General features: G+C 41.5%; 1 protein-coding gene across 2 annotated transcripts; it reads left to right on the forward strand.

Annotated features, from left to right (window-relative positions):
- Positions 1-126: 126 nt before the first annotated feature.
- On the forward strand, positions 127-16882 carry LYAR (Ly1 antibody reactive). Of its 2 annotated transcripts, XM_063310788.1 has the most exons (8): positions 128-423; positions 1906-2020; positions 2322-2429; positions 4703-4786; positions 9748-10111; positions 10607-10681; positions 14863-14948; positions 16413-16882. In XM_063310788.1, exons 1-8 carry the CDS (start codon positions 302-304, stop codon positions 16545-16547), a joined length of 1089 nt encoding a protein of 362 aa, XP_063166858.1. In that variant the 5' UTR covers positions 128-301; the 3' UTR covers positions 16548-16882. The 2 variants fall into 2 exon arrangements, with proteins under 2 accessions (XP_063166859.1, XP_063166858.1); XM_063310789.1 differs by lacking the exon at positions 2322-2429 and having other exon boundaries at positions 127-423.
- The last annotated feature ends 4194 nt before the right edge of the window (positions 16883-21076 follow it).

The following is a 21076-nucleotide window of genomic DNA, read 5'->3' on the forward strand; positions in this document are numbered from 1 at the left end:
GGCTTTCCCCCGGGGCTTCCTGCCTGGCTGGGGGCGGCGCGGTCCTCTCGGGGGTCTCGGCGAATTGCGGCCGGTGGGGAGTTAGGGCAGGCGGGCGGGCGGGCGGACGGGCGGCTGGATAAGGCAAGGTGGTAATTTCCTATCTTGTTGTGCTTCGGTAATTTTGTTCTTTGAAACAGAATTTAGAATCATATATTAATGCAACACCAGACTTGTTAATTCTGTTTTAAATTTATTTCTAGAATTATTGAAGAGCGTTTAATCAGACTTTGGAGAAACAGATCTAATTAGTTTGCCAGAAATGGTGTTTTTTACGTGTAACGCATGTGGGGAATCTCTGAAGAAGGGACAGGTGGAAAAGCACGTGAATATGTGCCGAAACTGTCAATGTCTGTCTTGTATGGATTGCGGCAAAGATTTCTGGTAGGTTGAAATCAGACCGTTTCGTTGTCACGAGGTCTCTGACTTTCTCTGAAGCTTTTTCAAAGGCTTCAGCGGTTGCAGCACCCGGCAGATCTTTCTGAGCTTGGAAGTCAAGCGGTAGGCTGGCCGCCAGTAAGTGCTTGGCTGGTAGGCTGCCTGGGAGTTCCAGAGCTGCAGGCTGGACTGGGAAGTCAAAAAAAAAAGGTCCACCTTGTTGCCAAGAGATGTCCATGGAATTCTCAGGCATCAAGGTTGACCTGAAGGGGACATTATTTTTCCAGTAGAAGTTTTGGAATTGTAGCTTACCATTCGCTGTATAACCAAATCAGGAGCAACTAAACTAAGCTAGCAATAAACAGGCTGTGTGTAATCCCACATTATAGGAAAAAAATCTTTAGGAACATCCTCTAAGGTAACAAAAAGTTTGGTAGAGCCCAGTGTAGGCAGGTTGTGGAAAATTGACACAGAAAGAGGGAGAGACAGGAAATATGAGAGTTAATATAATGGAATATCTTGAGAAAAGGTAAAACTGAGAGGGGCAGGGGGAAGAATTTAAAACTTCCTAAGGTCAGCCTGGATAAGCCAGTTATTTATTATCTATTTGAAAAATCCTGAATTTCAGCACATGTTCATAGTCTGTTTCTTCAGTTATTGCACTTATATACTGCTGGATTTAACAAAAATGACTCCTGGGGGCTTACAACAGAAAAACAAATAACAGAAAAAATAGCAAACGCACAAGCAATCATAAAGCAGTAAGTGTAATGGTGACCACTTATTCTCAAAAACCCTCTGGAACCACTCTGTCTTCAACAGTTTCCTGAAGGCCAACAATGAGGGTGCCAATATAATCTCATGGGGAGAGTGTTCTGTGACATAAAGACTACTGCAGAGAAACATGGCTTGCCAGCCCTGTCCTTCACCTCCTTGGCATGGGGGTGGCATTAAAAGATGTTGGCAGGTGGTCCACAGTGGAGGAGTATTCTATAAGGAGGAGGTGGTCCTCTAAATGCCTCGGTGCCAAGCAAGTTCTTTGCCTAGATCAGCCTTTCTCGACCTTTTTACCCTGGAGAAAACCGTGACATAATTTTCAGGTCTCGAGGAACCCCTGCATAAAAATCACAAAAAATAAGAAAACTTTACAATACAACTCACTTCTAATCTACAAAATCCACATTTTAATAAATAAATTTTGCAACGTTTACAGCGAAGCAGCAGCCCGGCAGCTGAGCAATGGCATGTAAAACTTCCCACCGCTATGAGTACTAGCATTGCATGGCTTAAGAAGTTAAAAAACAATGTTTTTTTTTCCAGCCATATACTCTCATGGAAACCCAGCTGAAAAAAGCTAGCTTAAACCTACCAATGTCTTCTCTGGAATTTATAATGCTGCTTTAATATGTTTCAGCACAGTGTATGTTTGGGAAGAGCTCTACTAAATGCCTTCTATATGGTTTATTTATATCTACTTTTACTATACAGGGGTGATGATTATAAACACCATGTGAAGTGCCTAAGTGAAGATCAGAAGTATGGTGGCAAGAATTATGAAGCCAAAATGCACAAAGGAGATGTCAAACAGCAGGAGTGGATTCAGGTGAAGTAGCAAAGCACACCACAGTTGCATTTAATATGAGAAAAATGTGTACATTGTTTGTTGTATCCCACCCTTTCTATAATGGTACCCAAGGCCCAGTAAAAATAAATAAAACTCAGTAATAAACTTTAATGCCATGTGTTGAATTATATTAATTTATGCTGTGAATTGCTTCAGTATTTTAACCTCTATGTTTAACCCTGGAGCAACTGACAGTATAAATTCCATGAGACAATAGCAATCATATAAAATGTTCTATTAATGTATTATCCAGCCACATTAGTCTATTTTTCATTTGCAGAAGATTCATGAAGTAATAAAGGAAACTAACATTAACTTCAAAGTTCGAGATATTTTACAACAGATGTATGCCTATGACAATATTCCAAGAAAGAAGCGCAAATTTCAGGTATGTTCATGAGTTAAGTATTTAGCTTCAAACCTGTCTTAGCGCTGTAGAGATTTTCTTTACTATGATTCCTTAAAGAAAAAGTACATAATTACAATTCTCCTAAAGAATTCACATATTTCAGCTTTTCTTAAATTACACTGTTTCCCAAAAAAATTCATTTCTTAAATTACACATGTTTCCCAAATAATCTGAAAGTCCTGAGATCCTAAAGAAGCATATTTTGCTTGTTTCAGCTCATTTAATTACACTGGCCAAACAGATGCCATATCCATGAATGAATAACACAGATCTCTTCAAATACTGAAATAGTTAAAAAAGAACGATTAGGAGACTTTAGGATGAAAATTCCGAGAATATAAGCTCCTACTATTCCTTTCCCAATTGTTCATGAAAGTGGATTTTCTGATATTCAGTGCAACCAAGACCAAACACCAACATAGGCTGGATGTTATACCAACTCTGAACACTTTTTTAAAACCCCATTGATGAAGTAAGTTCTTAGATTCCATTAAGGTTTAGAATTCTGATGGGGAAAATGAAATTATTCAAAAATGATCTAATTTAATTTTCCATATTTTAAAGGAATAGTTGCATTTTCACACCCACCCACATATATATAGGGGGTATTCCCTGTTCATGGAAGGTTTAAGAAAGATGGACATAGGCATCAAATTGTTCTTGAATGGATCTCTGCATCTTCCTCCCAGGTAGCATAATGTGAGAGATTGTGGGAAGGCTGGGAAAGGGGTGGAAGAGAAGACCTAAAAAATCAAGAGACAGAAGGAGGCCCATTGGCAGCTCTTCTCATAAAAGGCAACTTAGCCTGGGCAACAGGATGCATGGGAGAAGCATTTAAAAAGCTATCTTAATTAAATCAGGGTGGGATATTCCTCTTGCAGTTTCCAGGACTCTGTATTTACCCAGGCGAGCATTAAGGCAATGGGTTAGAAACCAGGAGACTGAGAGTTCTAGTCCCGCCTTAGGCCTGAAAGCTGGCTGGGTGACCTTGGGCCAGTCAGTCTCTCTCAGCCCAACTCACCTCACAGGGTGGCTGTTGTGGGGAAAATAGGAGGAGGAAGGAGTATTAGGGATGTTCCCCGCCTTGAGTTATTTATAAAAATAAGAAAGGCGGGATAGAAAATAAATAAATAATAGAGTTCTTGCTTTCTTGATCTTGCCCAGTTGTTTGGGCTTGACATGTCATATGGCTCGTGCTCTGCCAGAAATGTTAATAGTAACGATACCCTCAAACTGAGCTTGACCGCTGGTGACTGTACCCATGCTGTTTTCTTGGCAACCATCTGGACATGAAGTACTATTGCCTTCTTTTAAGATTTTTATTTACTTCGTAGAGTAGCCAGCTGCCATGGAATTTCCAAGTCTTAACATCAGCTAGGTCCTGTCATCGCCTGAGTTACAAGAAAATAACTTATTTAAAATATTTCCACCTGCAGAGAAGTTGGCCTATCAAGGTTCAGCTGCCTTTCAAGTGTGTCCCCTTATGCTCTAGGTAAAAAGCAGCCCCTGAATTGGGTTCCTCCAGCCCTTCCCTGCAGTGATTAATAGCCAAACTCTTTGAAGTGCTGAGCGAATGGGAGGGGCCCTTGCAACACTACTCGGACCTGAGCAGTGGTGTGAGGCAGTGAAGGGGCAAAGGTCAAAAGTTCTGGTCAGCTGAGTGGTGATTGGCAAATATTTATGCCAAAGCTGCTTAAATACCAGGATTTCCAAAGAAAGGCACTTTGCAGCTTGGGACTGAGGGGGGAAAAAAGCAGGTTCATTGAGACCTTTCTAGCAGTTTGTATTTTTTGTATCTGTCCATATTGTAATCCATGTGCCCTTCCAACATGATGGATTAATACCCATAGAGAGGGAGGATAGGGCTGTGACCCATGGCTCCCTTGGACACATTTGTGTCTGCAGGGGGTCCCAGTGCTTGGACAGGCGTCATGGCCTCATCAGCAACATGTAAGTCATGGAAGAGCAGAGACTCCACTGCAGGCAACCTCAGGATGGGCAGAGAGACATACAGTTCCACTTTGGCCACAGATCATGAGTGCTGTACCTTGAAGGGCTAATGCCCACAGCAAAAGTACAGCAGCTTTGCCTGCCGTATATTTGGAGAATTCTGCACATTTGGTTGTTAACAGATTCTGGAGGAAGGAATTTAAGAACAGGTAGTTGTGGCCTTCTGCTGATTTACTAGTTTTATCAGAAAACGTGTTTGTGTTCTGGTGAAATGAAAGGTTTTTTTTTCTCCTGCCTAATAGAATTGGATGACCAACAGTTTGAAAATACACAATACTACTCTACAGGATCAAGTATGGGATATTTTTTCAGAAGCTACGAGAAAGGTAAGCCAGTTACTGCTACTTTTGGAACAAATTGTGCTGGGGTGTAACTAGGGTTAATATTCTAGCTGGGATCTGCAAAATTCTACCAAAACACAGCAGTACTTAAATTTATGGCCTTAAAAGGACTTACTAATTGTATTTAATGGTTAAATTAAATACTGCTTTTGTAGCTGAATGGATAGTTCGGTAGTAAAATATTCCATGATGCCCCTGTGAACTTGAACCAAACCAAGAGAGAAAATTTGGACCAAACAAAATTTGGATGGGGCAAACAGTGCAAGACTGGTGCATGCTGCCCCCTTTCTGTCCTCAGCAGCTGCAGCAAGGCACATCTCACCAGTTTACCTGCCCCCCCACCCTTCCCAGAGCTCCCTTCCCTCCTTCCTACATGGGTACAGGAGACAGGTGGCACTCCAGGCAGAAAGATGACTCAACAGGCTTGGCCTGCATCCCACATAAGCTGAGAGCATATTCTAGGCCAGCCACACGCATATTAGTACCATCCAGGTGTGATGGGCTGCAGGTTCCATCATTCTCAGCTAGCATGGCCCTCCTTTCATGTTCCTAGTTATACATACCTTGAGGGCTCCAGGTTGGGGAATACTGCTGCAGAAGAGCTCCTTGGGATTTTCTGCAGTGCTCAGAGTTCCCAGTCAGTCAGGGCAATAGTGGAAAGTTGTCACTTCCAAAGGAGAATAGAAATATGAAAGCTGCCACAGATTGTGCTTGTGATTTTGATTTAATAGACCATCTGCAGAGGAGGAGTATCCATTAAATCTGAAGGTGGAAAAGATAGGGAGTATCGAGGGCTGGGGGAGAGACAAAAGGAGAGGATCGTTACTTATTCCGGCTTGAGATGAGCCAGAAGGGCAAAGAGAAAAGGTGTCCTCTTGCACATATTGGAGGCTTCCCCAATGCCCCATGCCAAGAAGTGGGGTGCCCCAGCACAGGGAAGGCAGCAGGCAGAGGAGCAGCAGGCAGTGCTTGAGGAGCCTGGCAGCAAAGACAAGAGTGTGCCTTTGGAAAGTGAGGCGGAGGGAGTGGCGAGCGGGCACCTCTGGAAACCCAGATGGGCTGCTCTGGTCAGGGCCTCCCCTCTCCTCCTCCTCCCAGGGGAGGGAGGCAAGCAGCGGTCCAAACTCTTTCTCCTCTCCCACTTGGACAGGGAGTGAGATGGTGGGGCATGTTTTGGTGGTGGTGGTGGCATCTTTCATTCCTCTGACCCATGGGGCAAAGCAGGAAGTGGGACAAAGCTCTGGCAACTCGAACCCCCTTAAAGCCACCAGAGAAACTATATTTCGACTGCTTTCTTAAACTACATATTTTTCTGTCATTTGGAAGCAAAGTTCAAGTGAATTTCTTTTCCATTGTATCTAATAATTTTGTCCCTCTCAGGGGGCCATAAAATCATAGTTTTCCTGTAGAAACAAAACTCTCATAGGAAGAAAAAGCTTTTTTCTAGCTGATAGTTTCAGTTCGTACATGTGAAGGTCCCACCCCATTATGTACAGAGAGAGCATTCCAAAAACCAAATATGATACAGGAGTTGAACTGGCAACCCCACCAGTCAGTGATGGCTGGAATAAAGCTGGCCAACAGTTAATATGTACATTACCAACTTACATACGTTTGGCTTATATGCTAATCTAATCATAGCTAATTTTACGGACCTATAACCAGTAATAAGAGTTCTGTTGTGAGGTGCCCAGAATTACGTTTTAACATGGGCGGCTATACAAACTTTTTAATTAATTAAACTATGTGCAACAATATCCATAGCAATAATAGCAATAAAGTTCTCAAGGCCACACATCATGAGGGTCAGTAGGGCTGTTGGCTGGGGCCCTGAAGATGTGATAAGGCTGAAAACACGGGTAGCCCTTGGCTTACAACAGCAATTGGGACTGGAATTGTGTTGCTAAGTGTCATAAAGTGCAGCGTCTGACCACGCCACTTAGCAGCAATTCTTGCAGTCCTCGTTGCCATCACTAGGTGAGGACCTCACGTGACCACAACTTCCAACTTTCTGCCAGCTTCCGCATTGACTTTGCTTGTGAGAAGTGGCAGGGAATGTCAGGAATCACAATCACGTGACCACAGCTCACTGTGATGACATCACGAGCTGGGTGCCAGGTGCCTGGATTGAGATCGCGTAACCGTGGGGACACTGTGACAGTCAGAACTCCAAGGACTGGTCGTAAGTCCCTCTCTTTCAGCCCCATCATAACTTTGAACAGTCGCTGAACAGATGGTCATAAGCCAAGGGCTAACTATATTGCTATTTGCCACTCACACCACCAAGGCTGAGCTCTTACCTTTGTTCAATTGGATTCACTCTTCATTTTTCACAAGCAATGCTCTAAGCATGTATTCTGTCACTCCATCCCCCAAAGTCCTTGGTTTACAAAGGAGCTCTTCTGGATAGGTGAAAGAGAAGCCACTTCATGTTTAGTTTAAGTGACAAAAGTCCCTAGAAAATGTAAAGTTGGGAAGAAAAAGTATTGAGAGAAACAACTGCACTTCTTCATAAAATGCACAAAAACAAACTCCCCCGCCGTCCTGTGCAAGCCCCAATTCAGTTGCAACTGTAATTTGCAAAATTAAAGCACAGAAAACAAAGTATAAATTAATACCGACCTGTCCCATTTTCTCTCTAGTGACACTCTTAATATAAACCTCTCTCACCCGGTCATTTCTCAGCCAGTGTTGATAGGTTGATTTTCCTGTCAAAAAGGCAGCCTTGAATCCCCTCAGTTTAGAAATAATTATTTTTTTCTTGTTGTGGTATTCAGATCCCTGTCATTCCATGTTGTGATATTCTGAGACCATTCAAGAAAATACAGATAGGCATTTAGTTGTGAAAAAGCAATATTCAAAACATCAAGCAAAACAATTTAAAAAACTATTTGTGACTGCTAAATGACCCTATCATTTGCAAATTCAACACAAACTGGTATGAATTGACAGAATGTATATTTATCTTCCAAAAAACCTCTAAAAATAAATTGAAATTTAAAAAAGGACTTATCTAGTCCCACAATAATAAACAACAATAATTTTTTTTAAAAAAAAGCTGTGATGATTAAACAAAGCAAAAAATTAATATCCTTTTATTCTAGTCATGCAACTGAGCACAATCTTCCCACTTGTAGTCTTTTACATAATACTTTATAGGTAGTTTGAAACTACGGCAGCGCTGAACAAATGGCACTTACACCTGGTCCCCAAAGTCATGGCTGTTGCAGCGCCCCCTCGGTCATGGGATCAAAATCCGGGTGCTTGGCAGCCTGCTGCTCTTATGGCCACAGGGGCGCTTCACCTCCCCAATTCTCCCCATCTCTGTCTTTTGGCCGCCCTGCACAACTTCTCCAGATTGCGCACTGCCTTCTCAAGATGCTCCGAAGGGTTCTGAGAAGCTTGCGAGAAGGCCGTACCCGTCCCTCTCCAAATCGCGCACCCGCTTCTCCAAAGCGCCTTCCGAAGCATCGTGAGACATCGGTATGTGATTTGGAGGGGGCATGCGTGGCCTCAGGAAGAAGGCCTGGCACAGCCAGCAGCTGACTCACATAGGGCCAGGCCGGGCACACCTCATCAGTGGCGGGAGGAAGACAACAAAGGTCAGCAGGGTGGGAGCAGCCGGGGGTCGGCGCTGGGGTGCTGGGGTGCCTGGCCATGGCGTGGGGCTTGAGGTGGAGCATGGCAGTGGCAGTATTGGCAGCACTGAGGCTGAATTAGAGGCCTGAGGGGGTGGCAGCCGGCTGAGACCGCTGAAGGCCTGGCCCTCTACTTCAGCCCACCACCACTGCTGCTGAGGAACACTGCTGTGCAGAGGGGCCAAAAGGGCAGAGATGGGGGGAGTTCAAGAGGGGCAGTCCCTTATCTTACCTATGGTCAGGGCTGGGAGGGACGAAGCCCGGAATGGCTTTGATTGGGATGGGTCCTCAGCTAACGACCGGTGTGATTCGGTTAACAATGGCAATGGGAAGTGCTGGGATTGCTGTAGCTAAGCAATGTGGTCACGTGATGTCATGCTTTATGACCACATCGCTTAGCGACAGAAATTCCGGTCCCAATTACCACCATTAACTGAGGACTACCTGTATATCTAATTGGAAAAATGGAAGGCTGAGTTTAATAGTGAAAAAGATAAAAGGAAATACCGTACACTTGCAATTTGAGATGGACCCAAGCCAGATAAAAATGGTTCTATTTGGCCTTGGGAAATGTATTGAAAATCTCCTGATAAGAAACACAGAATGTAAGTGGATGCTGAAGATTTTTTCTCTAGGAAGATCTTTGAAAAGCATGCATCCTGCCTCTCTAGCTTCCTTTATTCAGTCAGGGAAGATTTTCATTGGCTTCTTACTGAAGCCCCTCATTATTCTCTCCTTTTTGAGGAAGCCAAAAAATTAGTCTTGTATATCTCAGAAAACCGACCCTAAGTGGATTAGGAGAATATCTTCTACTGCTCCCACACAGGGAGCACAGCTGGGAATTGATGAACTATCTCTAGTTGAAAGTTTCTCATGTAGAAACCCTTATGAGTAAGATGTTCTTTTTCAGTATCCTCGAAGACCGTCATGTGATTCTTGCAAAACTCTGTTTTCAGATGCATAAAGTTGGTTGAAATATTTGTCTTTCTTTCTGTGAAACAGTTATTTCTTTTAAGCATTTTTGCTGTGTTGTTACCAGTTTGATTCTAAGTGCCTGTTCCATGTTGGGATAGTAGACTTTATATTGTTATATAAACTTACATTGTTCCTGTGTCTGCATCTTATTCCTTTTGCTATTCTTCTCCTTTGTAATGTTTTTAATTGTGATTCATTCAGAGATCTTCAACTGTTGACACAAGAGAAGTGTAGTAGGAGTAATAATAATAATAAGAAGAAATAGACTTCAAATATACTGATAAAATACTGGACTTGTCATGGTGATATATAATCCCCTCATCTCTCCAACAGGAAACACTTGAAACCCAATCTGTAAAAAATGAAATTATGCCTGCAGTATCAGAAGACAATACCATAAAGACAGAGAAACAAAGAGAGGAGAAAAGCAAAAAGGAATCAAAAGAGAAGAAAAGTATCAGAAATTCAAAAGAAATAAAATTAAAAGCTCAGCAAGAAAGCTTAGAATGTCTAAAAAGTGAAAAATCTAGGAGTGACATTCTTGAGGAGGACAGCATGAAAATGCCCCAGAGCTATTGTCTGAAGATGGCGAAGCAGCGAGAAGCAGTTGGTCCGGCTAAACTGCAAGTGAATGGAAACGGTCCAGAAACAGGGGCTAAGGCACGCGTGAGGAAGCGCAAGAACAGCTTCACAAAAGGTCAGAATGTAATTTTCATGTTGCTCCTAATTCTAAAAGCTGTTTTAGAGTCCTGCAGTGAGATCCATTTATCTTCCTTCATTAATCATTTATCAGGGGGAGAAAATGAAACGGGGGCTCTTTAACGGTAGGCGTGAGAACAGGAGGGATGTTCACGTGGGGAATCAAAGCTAGTGAACTCGACAGCCTTGGGAACATGCCCTTTTCTATTCACCTGGGAACGCGCAAGGCCTTTTGTGTTGGGTTTAGACTCCGCAGTAGAATATGTGTACCTCAAAGCTGATACGTTGGGACCTCGGTGTTCCCTGAGCTTAGTTTTCTTCTTGCAAACACCACAGTCAATAACATCGTCAGTTGTTGTGTTGGGTAATGAAATATCTGTAAAGAGAAAACCAGATTCAGTGAACACCAAGACCCTAACGTGACGATGATTCCCACAAGGATGCCTTCTGTTTTTTCTTTATTTCTTGATTTTCTCTCCCTCCTCTTCTATAGATGCACATGAATCTCCCATTCCCCCCAAAATAATGAACTACTCAGAAATTGAAGAAAACCAAGATAAACATCAAGGTAAACTTGGAAGTTTAATCAAAGCTGTTTATTATGATAATAATGGAACATCTCAGTTGAACCTTGTGTGTATTAGTATCACTGTCAAAAAAAAAAGATTTACGGCTCTCCTGCCATGAAGGGCTAAAGCCGGAACCTGGATACACAATTTAGTGGCCAAAGAGGGAAGGCAGTAGAAAGATGTGATCTTTGAGGTTCCCTTTCGGGGCAAGATGTTAGATGCCTTGTGCTCTCTCAGTCACTAAAGGTATTGGAGGAAAGATTGTATTTGAATCCATTCCAGGCTAGATTCTGGCCTGGTTTTTGATGAGAAACTGCTTTGGCTACCCACGGGATGACTTGTGGTGGAGGACAGATGCAGGAGGGGAGAGAGAATGAAGTTTTACTGTCCCTTCTCCAAACAATCCTTCAGTGGTATCATTTTGAAGAGATTGGCTGGATTGGCCTTAAGAAGCCGAGCAATGATTTATAATAGGGTGAAAGAAATTGTAAAAGATAGATTTATTTTACAGCCTCCTGTTTTTTATTAAACAGTATTAAAACTTAGATTCCCACAAACTAGCTTTATACATGATAACTGCTGCAAGGATTTTACCTGTCCAATTGGAAAGTAAGAACCATTCCCTTTGGCAGGTGAATGGCTGAGTTGTGGGTGTATGCCTCATTGTCCAAAATAACTTCTTATTTCAAAAGTAAATCTGACACTGGAATTAATTCAGTTTGGAAACCATTTTTGGATTATAGTTGTATATGTGAGCTTATACTACATCCAAGATCTGGGGTTCTCTTAATGTAAAGTCTTAATGTTCTAACCTTCAGTGATTTCTTAAATGAGCAGTAATCTTCAGTTGCTTCAATAGAAATTACTATAATTCCCAACCCTATTTTATGATTTATACAGTGTGGTTTATTGCTGTTAATAGTTATTAATTCCTTGGATTTTAACAATGATCTATAGCTTTTTAAATGACATAATATTTTCAGTTATTTAAAATTAATGACATATTGAAAATTCTTACCTAATTCTGTGATGCTTGTAAATTCCCTATCTATTCACTTTGGGTGGCGGGGTTGTTGCCTCTTTTTTCTCCCCCTTTGTTGACTTTTTTTCTTTTTCAAAAAAGAACAGCAACAATAACGACAATAATAATAGCAGCCTACTCAGTGATGCCTCCACAATGATGCATTATAGTCCTTCCTTGTTTTTAAACCATGTATTTGGAAGCAGAATTTGGTTGTATTTATCCCAGCATATGTTTTCAGAAGCTTAGTTAAATAAGAGCTCTTTTGTGTTGCAAATTCTGCTATTCAATGACTATAATGCAAAATTGTGAATGATTCTTACACTGATGCGTGGTTTAAACAGGTGACCCCAAATATTGGTCAGATTGGCACTGATCCTGATTACTTGTTTTCTAGAGTTGTGACATGGGCATTTCATTGTAATAAGAAAGACTGTGGACAACTCAGTAGAGCAGAAACCAGAGTTCTATGTTTACTCTTGATCTTTGGAATAAATTGCAATCCAGCTACCTATATAACTTAGCAGTTTGCATTTAAGTGTGTATAGAATAGCTTTGTATATGTATATGCTATACAGTAGATTCCAGATACTTCCTATCTTGCAAATTTGGAAAACACAAGAATGGCCATCAGACTGGAAAAAATCAACTTATATCCCCATACCAAAAAAGGGAAACACTAAAGAATGTTCAAACTATCGAACAGTGGCACTCATTTCACATGCCAGTAAGGTAATGCTCAAGATCCTGCAAGGTAGACTTCAGCAGTTCATGGAGCGAGAATTGCCAGACGTACAAGCTGGGTTTAGAAAAGGCAGAGGAACTAGAGACCAAATTGCCAATATCCGCTGGATAATGGAAAAAGCCAGGGAGTTTCAGAAAAACATCTATTTCTGTTTTATTGACTATTCTAAAGCCTTTGACTGTGTGGACCATAACAAATTGTGGCAAGTTCTTAGTGGTATGGGGATACCAAGTCATCTTGTATGCCTCCTGAAGAATCTATATAACGACCAAGTAGCAACAGTAAGAAGAGACCATGGAACAATGGACTGGTTTAAGATTGGGAAAGGAGTACGGCAGGGCTGTATACTCTCACCCTACCTATTCAACTTGTATGCAGAACACATCATGCGACAAGCTGGCCTTGAGGAATCCAAGGCTGGAGTTAAAATCTCTGGAAGAAACATTAACAATCTCAGATATGCAGATGATACCACTTTGATGGCTGAAAGTGAAGAGGAACTGAGGAGCCTTATGATGAAGGTGAAAGAAGAAAGTGCAAAAGCTGGTTTGCAGCTAAACCTCAAAAAAACCAAGATTATGGCAACCAGCTTGATTGATAACTGGCAAATAGAGGGAGAAAATGTAGAAGCAGTGAAAGACTTTGTATTCCTAGGTGCAAAGATTACTGCAGATGCTGACTGCAGTCAGGAAATCAGAAGACGCTTAATCCTTGGAAGAAGAGCAATGACAAATCTCGATAAAATAGTTAAGAGCAGAGACATCACACTGACAACAAAGGCCCGCATAGTTAAAGCAATGGTGTTCCCTGTAGTAACATATGGCTGCGAGAGCTGGACCATAAGGAAGGCTGAGCGAAGGAAGATCGATGCTTTTGAACTGTGGTGTTGGAGGAAAATTCTGAGAGTGCCTTGGACTGCAAGAAGATCCAACCAGTCCATCCTCCAGGAAATAAAGCCAGACTGCTCACTTGAGGGAATGATATTAAAGGCAAAACTGAAATACTTTGGCCACATCCTGAGAAGACAGGACACCCTGGAGAAGATGCTGATGCTAGGGAGAGTGGAAGGCAAAAGGAAGAGGGGCCGACCAAGGGCAAGATGGATGGATGATATTCTAGAGGTGACGGACTCGTCCCTGGGGGAGCTGGGGGTGTTGACGACCGACAGGAAGCTCTGGCGTGGGCTGGTCCATGAAGTCACGAAGAGTCGGAAGCGACTAAACGAATAAACAACAGAGTTGTGACATGGGCATTTCATTGTAATAAGAAAGACTGTGGACAACTCAGTAGAGCAGAAACCAGAGTTCTATGTTTACTCTTGATCTTTGGAATAAATTGCAATCCAGCTACCTATATAACTTAGCAGTTTGCATTTAAGTGTGTATAGAATAGCTTTGTATATGTATATGCTATACAGTAGATTCCAGATACTTCCTATCTTTCAAAGATATTGCCCCTGCAATAGTATTGGTGTTGAAATTGTAGATCATATTTTGGTGCATTGCAATTTTTATAAGTGTTTTCAGCAGGATATAATCTGGCCTATTCTAAAATCAAGGCCAGGAAGTGATATTTCTGAGTGTGTAAAAATTTTACTTTCAGATAAAAATTCTAAAATTACAGTGATGACAGCGAAATTTTTAGCTATAGCTAAATGCAAGGTCTTAAGTTTTTGTTTTATATTTACCCACTCACTTTGTTTGGCAAACTGATTTATCTTACATTAAACTTTTAAAACGTTATATCTGTATTTAGTTATTCAGGTCTTTTGGCCCTAATAAATGTAACTTCATTTAATCCCAATCAATGCAGCTATTATTTTCTGGGTTGAAGGCCATATGTTTTGCCTGTTGGAGAGAGTCCTAGAAGCTGATTTCTAAGAGTCTTTTTAAAATAAAGTATTCTTTATAATCCTCTTATACCAGAAGTATAGGATTGCTTATGAGAGCCAATTTGGTGTAGTGGTTAAGGTACCCAAGTAGACGCTGGGAGACCCTGAGTTCCAGTCCCGCCTGAGGCATGAAACCAGCTGGGTGACCTTGGACCCTCTCAGCCCTGGGAAGGAGGAGGCCAGGGCAAGCCACTTCCAAAATCTTGCAAAGAAAACTGCAGGGACCAGTCTAGGCAGTTGCAGGAGTCAATGCTGACTTGAAGGCGCACACACACACACACAATTACTTTTAGTATTATTCTCAGTGGCCATATTTTAACAAGCCCAAGATTATATTATTGCAGACTTACTTAAGAAGTCCTTAGTGTTACATACGGGTGGTGCTAAGTTTCTTTAGCCATTCATTCATTCATTCATTCTTCAAATTTCTATCACTGCCCATCTCTCCCAAAAAGGGGACTCTTGGCAGTTAGGGTTCAGAATGTATGGAGATCATTTAAAGTATCTTTTATCAATTCTACAGGTAAATTCAACTGGAAAGGAACAATAAGCGCTGTTCTGAAGCAAGCACCTGACAATGAAATATCCATTAAGAAATTAAGGAAAAAGGTACGTTGTATCACTTTGTGAAACAATGTAAAGCTCAAGAGGAAGCACTATTGAATTAAAGGAAAAGTGCCTTTAATTCAGAGTCCCCCATTGGGGGAGAGGGGCGGTAATATAAATCTAATAAGATACCTACATAAATTGCAGTGGGCTGCTAAATTGTTATAATTCTAGCATGCTGTGAGGTTGAGTTGCATTTCAGCAGTCTTACTGGTTGGTGGCTCTTCTTTAAATAACTCCTATGCAGTAAATCCACTGTTTGCAATAATTCATTTCATGGAACTGAAAACCAAGGTCTGACAGCCAGCCAGCCACATTTTAACTCAATGTCTGCCTTTGCAGTATTTCTGCTCCGTGCTTAAACTTTATTACTCAAAAAATAGTTTTGACTTCAGCTTTGAAAATTAAATTCGATTTGAAAGCCCCCCTCTTGTGCAAGCGATAGCACTTCTGTTCATGCATGGAAAAGGAGAATTACTGCTTTCTCTCCCCAAGGCAGTATTGAGATGATCGTCCAGTCTATGAATACAAACCCCAGCTTGATCCCAGTCTAAATAAAATACATGTATAAATGGATTGCCGCATTTACACGTCTGGTTAACTCCTTATTTATAAGTCCAGTGGAATTCAGTGGCTCTTGCGTGCAGTTCAGTGTCTTTAGGACTGCAGCTTTTCGCCTTTAATCGGCCTTGTGCATTTTCTTTAAGGCAGGACTTCCTGCTGCTAAATATCAACCTTCCTAAATCTCGACACCTTCCAAAGTTGTGGATTTAAAAAAAAAAAAATTATCCAGCTGAGCCACTACGATGATTTCTGGGACTTCCTGTTTGGGAAAAACCACTATATTTGCTAATATAATACTGTTCTCCACATTTGGGACAGCATATATTTTTAACAAGCTTTAATACATTAAAAGTGGGAGAATTAAATGCTATCAAAAGCTTAGCCATATAGAATTTTTGCGGGCATGTAGTTCGAGCTTTAACAGATCTTGATAGTGGGCAGGTGCAGATGCCCTATTCTCAGGCTGCTCAGAATTGGCTGGATGTATTACTGGTTTTTTGGCTCTTGTTTTCTTTTCTGATTTTCATTTTGTTGTTTTTAACTCTCACGTGTGAGCCGCCTAGAGTTACTTCAGTGACTGAAGCAGTGGAGCTCAGAGCAAACGACATTAGCGAAATCTTGTTACGCCCCAAGCACAGTGAAAAACTACCATTTCCACTGGTTTCCTAAAAGCTATAAATCATTTGGATTAAGTGTAGTAGTCTGGTCAGATTTTTAAGCACTGGAAAAAATATAATTAAATCAACAGGTCCACATAATATGAACGTAAAGTTGTATGTGCCTGGCTTGTCCTTATAATTTGCTGAAGGAGGGTATTTGTGAGACTGATTCTTGAAAATTGCTTAAACTGAAAACAGTATCAAAACTTTGGATGGTAATACCTCATTTCCTTTTCTTTTGTAGGTTATAGCTCAGTATTATGCGGTTACAGACAACCAGCATAAATCTGAAGAGGAAACCCTGGCACTATTTAATAAGAAAATCACCAGCAATCCAAAATTTAGAGTTTTAAAAGAAAAGGTTAAACTTCTAAAATAGCTTTTAGGGGTCAAATGATCTGATTTTGTACATTGTCAGTTTTATTAACAGATAGAAAACTGTTTTTGTTATATGGAAACAAAGTATAGCTGTATTTGATTACAAATTTATTTTCTTTTGTATAACATATGAAAATTAAAGTTAGAAAATAAATATGGATACGTTTTATAAAAGACAAAAACTCCACTGAAGTATTTCCAGTGTTGTTAATAAAGAGCTACATTTTCTGTTTGATTTGCTCTGCAACCTCAGTGATCGTATGCTTTCCAAACTTTCAAGGACTGTAATAGAATATTCTGAATCTATAAATATGTAAGTGCTTTTGAGAGCAGTAAGCCTTGAGTTGGCAGTCGTGCATTTGACAGAAAGAGACCATCTGCGTGGCTTTTGCCCTTTAGACATGGCATTTCATTTCACGTTACGCTAGAAAAGAGAAACTGGCTGAAGAAATATGAGCCAAATAAGTGGGAAGTGCATCTATTCAGATGAAGTATTTCTTCCAAACGAAAGTGACCAATGTTAGAAGCCCTATCACAGCTTGGCTCCTTCTGAGGGGAATATGACCACATTCCAATACTGAACTTACCTGAAAAGAAAGTGTTTTTCACTTGAAGAATTTACTTTTAAAACAACAAAGTCAGATTCACCGAGAAAGCCCAGGAGTTTTTCTTACCTGATCTTCCTGGGGGTGGGAGGGATCATCTTTGGGATAAATGCAGAGTATGTAATTTTAAAAACTGCGAGGATAGATAATGAAAAACTGAACAAATAAATAATAAGAGCAAAGTTTAACTTCTGCTTGGGTTCTCCTGATGAGAATTCTATCCCCCACCTTTGTCAACTGTGCATGCCCACAGAATGCTGGGTCAGGGCAGGGTAGAAAATAGATCTCTATGCTTCTCAAATCACTGCAAATATGGATGGTTGGCAGGATTTTGGAAGATGGGGGAAGAGTATTCCTGGAGCCAAGCAGATGTGTTGAGCAACCCAAGGAAAGGCCTAAGCATCTTTCTCAACACCTGCTACTTCTCTAGCTTTTGTGGGTCCAGTGTCCCCCTTTGTGGGTAAGCTGAGGCCATTTGACCTAGGTTTTTGGCAGTAAAAAACTTGTTCTGCACTCAGGCCCCCTACTTATGCACAGGGGAACCCTAACTATTTTCCATTGAAAGACCATGCTGCTAGACCACTTGTGCAAATGGTACTTTTGTGCATATCACAGATTGCTGCTAAAATCATTGCATTAATTTTGGGGAAGAAAGCTTCATTTGACATGGCATGGTACTCTTAAAATGTATGGCTAATGAGGGGTGGTGGGAAAATAAATTTGTAAATGATAAAACCCTCAGGCAAAAATTGTTTAGCAGTTACCTTGTGTGTGTGTGTGTGTGTGTGTGTGTGTACACCTTTGAGTCAGTTTTTGATTCCTGGCAACTGTCAGCCCTCCCAGGCAGACCAGACAGGAAACATGATCAGATGAACTAATTCTACTTTATTGTCAGGCTACATTAACAGAATCTTGCAAGTCTGAAAGTACAAATCTCCCACCCTCCTTTTTTACAGCCTGATCAGTTAGGGCAAATCCTTCCTAAGTTTCTTTCTCTGGCCGTTATTCTGTTCAGGCTCCTTTCTCTTTTATCTGATCGTTCCTTAGGCGGCATCTCTCCCCCCCCCCCCACCACCACCATCTTCGCAGGTCACCCTTGCGTTCCATCACAGCAACTGCCTGCAGTTTTCTTGGCAAGATTTTCGGAAGTGGTGTGTCCTTGCCTTCTTCCTGGGGCTGAGAGAGAGGGACTGGCCCAAGGTCACCCAGCTGATTCTGTGCCTAAGGCAGGACTGGAATCTTCCGGTTTCTAGCCTGGTACCTTAACCATGACACCAAGCTGGATCTCAGTTACCTTCTGGTCAAACTAAGTACCAGTCTTTGTATTATATTTCAGTATTAATGAGATTTGTACAGTGGTTTATACCCAATATTCTACCTTGAATAGAACTGGGTATGGGATACCAAAGAGATAATTTAATGAAGTTCTGGAAACAATTTAAAAATATCTACATAATAGGATATTAGTTTAGGCGTTAAAAGCATCAATAGTTTTATCCTACGTTAACTTTAACTTAAAAAAGATACCCTGTTCCATCAATTTCTGCAAATTAGAAGCAATATTCAAAAATTCACAAAGGCATAAATAAGAAATTTAAGTTTGAAAATGTTTATATTTCAGAATGTTAGAGAAATGCTAAGAGGCTTATGGAACCTGACACTCCAGGAAGATTTCCAGAGGTCGGAACTAGTGATCCTGTGAAGGTCAGCACCTGGAGAGGACGCAGACAATTACACTATTGCTCAATAGTCTTCTAGAAATGAAAATCCAACAAGGGGCTTGTAACAACGGAGCTGTAGGTGTTCTTGATTTTCATAACCTTTAATCTGGTTTGATCTTCTTTCTGATGACCTGGGGCAGAGAAAGGGAGCAGGATTCTATGAACTCGACCAGGAGCATTTGATGCTGTCTTAGTTGACTGTTGGAAGTATGTAATTCTCATTTCACTCCTGTTTGTAGGAATAGTTTCAGAGAACCAAAGTGGCCAACTGTATTACACCCTTTATATCTGCAGGCTTGTATAATGCATTATTTTCTCTCCAGGGATATTTAACACCTGCAATATACGAAGCCACTGGAGGCAGTCTTCAATAGCTTTGGGGTGAGGCATCATTGACACAAAGCTCTACTTTTCCATAATAGCTCCTGAAGCAGGAGAGGCTGTAAGTGTTCTGAGCCAAGGTCTCTGTGTTAGTGATGGAGTGGGTGGCAGCATGTAAGCCAGTGACCTGCTAAGATGAAGACCTTGTGGGCAGGTGGTTCCAGGTGTAGGAACTGGGGAATCTGGCTGTTCTAAATATGGTGCAGAGATACCCCACTTGGGGTGTTCCCAGATATATCCCTATCATCAGAGGCCCAGGAATGCCAATTATCCGTTTTAGTCAATACACCTTCCCTGGTCCTGGTAATGGTGCAATTGGCACAAACGATGCAGGGATGCCAAGGCCTTCCTGGCCCCAGCTGCCCCCAGCTCCTCGAGCAGGAGCTGCGAGTCCAAGGAAAACCCCAGTTTGTGCGTCAGTCCCAAAAGGGAAGCACAACCCTGTGCATGAGCATCTCGGGTCCCAGATGGTCCAAGTTAACAGATGAAGGAAAAAATCTTTTTTTGAAACTCAGAGAAAGGGGAAGGATGTGCTTTATTTGTTACCATAAGAAACCTGTTTATATAATACAAAGAAAGAAATGGGGGGGAGGGAATGCAATGTTAATATAAACTTTTAAAAAAGCAGCACTAAAAACAATAAAATACACTAATGAATAGCACAGGAAAGACAAAAATGAAGCCGGTTAGGTATTGGAATAGGAAACCCAGGTTTAAGTTTAGCCGCAACCAAGGAACGCTACTTGTTAATGGAAAGTCAAAGGTAAGAGAGAAGGGAACATGACTGTGCCTACAGAAACATCCCCCAGGGCAATTTTTTTGTTCAGTAACAAAGCCTGAAGGACAATTGCATAATCTGTGAAACATATTGCTGAATGAAAGACGGATTCTGTTTCACCACAATAGCCCTTCAGTAACTTTCCAAGACTTGGTCAGTTTAGCCTTTTTAATTTGCTATGAGAGAGACTCAGCAGGGAGGAAAAACAGCATTGCAAGAGAGATCAAATCAGTTCTGCATAATCTCAACAATGCGGTACAACAGAAGTCCTACTCTGGGGTCTGCTGTCCAGCTGAATTTCCTATTTTCCCAGCGACTTCAGGATTTTATGCATGAAATTATTTGATTTACCCTACAATCAAAACAACATTGGGGTAACATTGAGATATAGTTATCTGACAGTGAGGCTCAGGGGAAGACGTCAGTTTTGATGCAGAGGATCTGACACTGACATTTGCTGCTAGCAAATGGTTTTCGTGACAGCTTCATAACTTTGTGCAGCTTCATGGGCAAGACCATAAAGATCAGCCCTAAACACTTCACTGCCTGGGGCAAGTACCATGATAGCTGCCCCCCTTGCCCCCCCCCACCACCATTCAAAGGAGAAGAGCAAGTTGGGAGAGCAGCTGAAGTTGTCATGGGACACTTCAGCATGGCATCGATGAAGCTCTGCGTAGAATAGTCTGTGATCACTCACAGTGGGAAGCCAGTTAGGGTGGTGGAGTGGAGTGGAGTGGCATGAAGAGGCTGATGGTACCCAGCCCCTCCTCCTCATCTAACTCCAAGGAAGCCATCAATGCATCTGAATATTGTCTAATCTCAGTAATGAACTGGATGAGGGAGAATGGGCTGAAATTAAATCCAGACATGGGGAGGTGCATAAGGAGAAGATGGCGATGGAGACTGAAGTCTGTTTTCTGTGGAGTTGCATTCTTCCAGAAAGAGCAGGTTCATAGCTTGGGAGTGCTTCTTGACTCCTGATGTCAGAAACAAGGTCCCTCAAATGTAAAGCTATCAATCTGGCTAAATCCATCCATCCATCCAT

This window comes from Candoia aspera, chromosome 8 (assembly GCF_035149785.1).
Source record: "Candoia aspera isolate rCanAsp1 chromosome 8, rCanAsp1.hap2, whole genome shotgun sequence".
NCBI lineage: Eukaryota > Metazoa > Chordata > Lepidosauria > Squamata > Boidae > Candoia > Candoia aspera.

Excerpts from the sequence above, each read along its gene's own strand:
- LYAR (XM_063310788.1), top strand. The coding sequence starts at position 302 with ATGGTGTTTTTTACGTGTAACGCATGTGGGGAATCTCTGAAGAAGGGA. Across the intron at positions 10,112-10,606 it reads CAAGAACAGCTTCACAAAAG|ATGCACATGAATCTCCCATT; the intron begins GTCAGAATGTAA and ends CCTCTTCTATAG. Across the intron at positions 10,682-14,862 it reads AAACCAAGATAAACATCAAG|GTAAATTCAACTGGAAAGGA; the intron begins GTAAACTTGGAA and ends TCAATTCTACAG.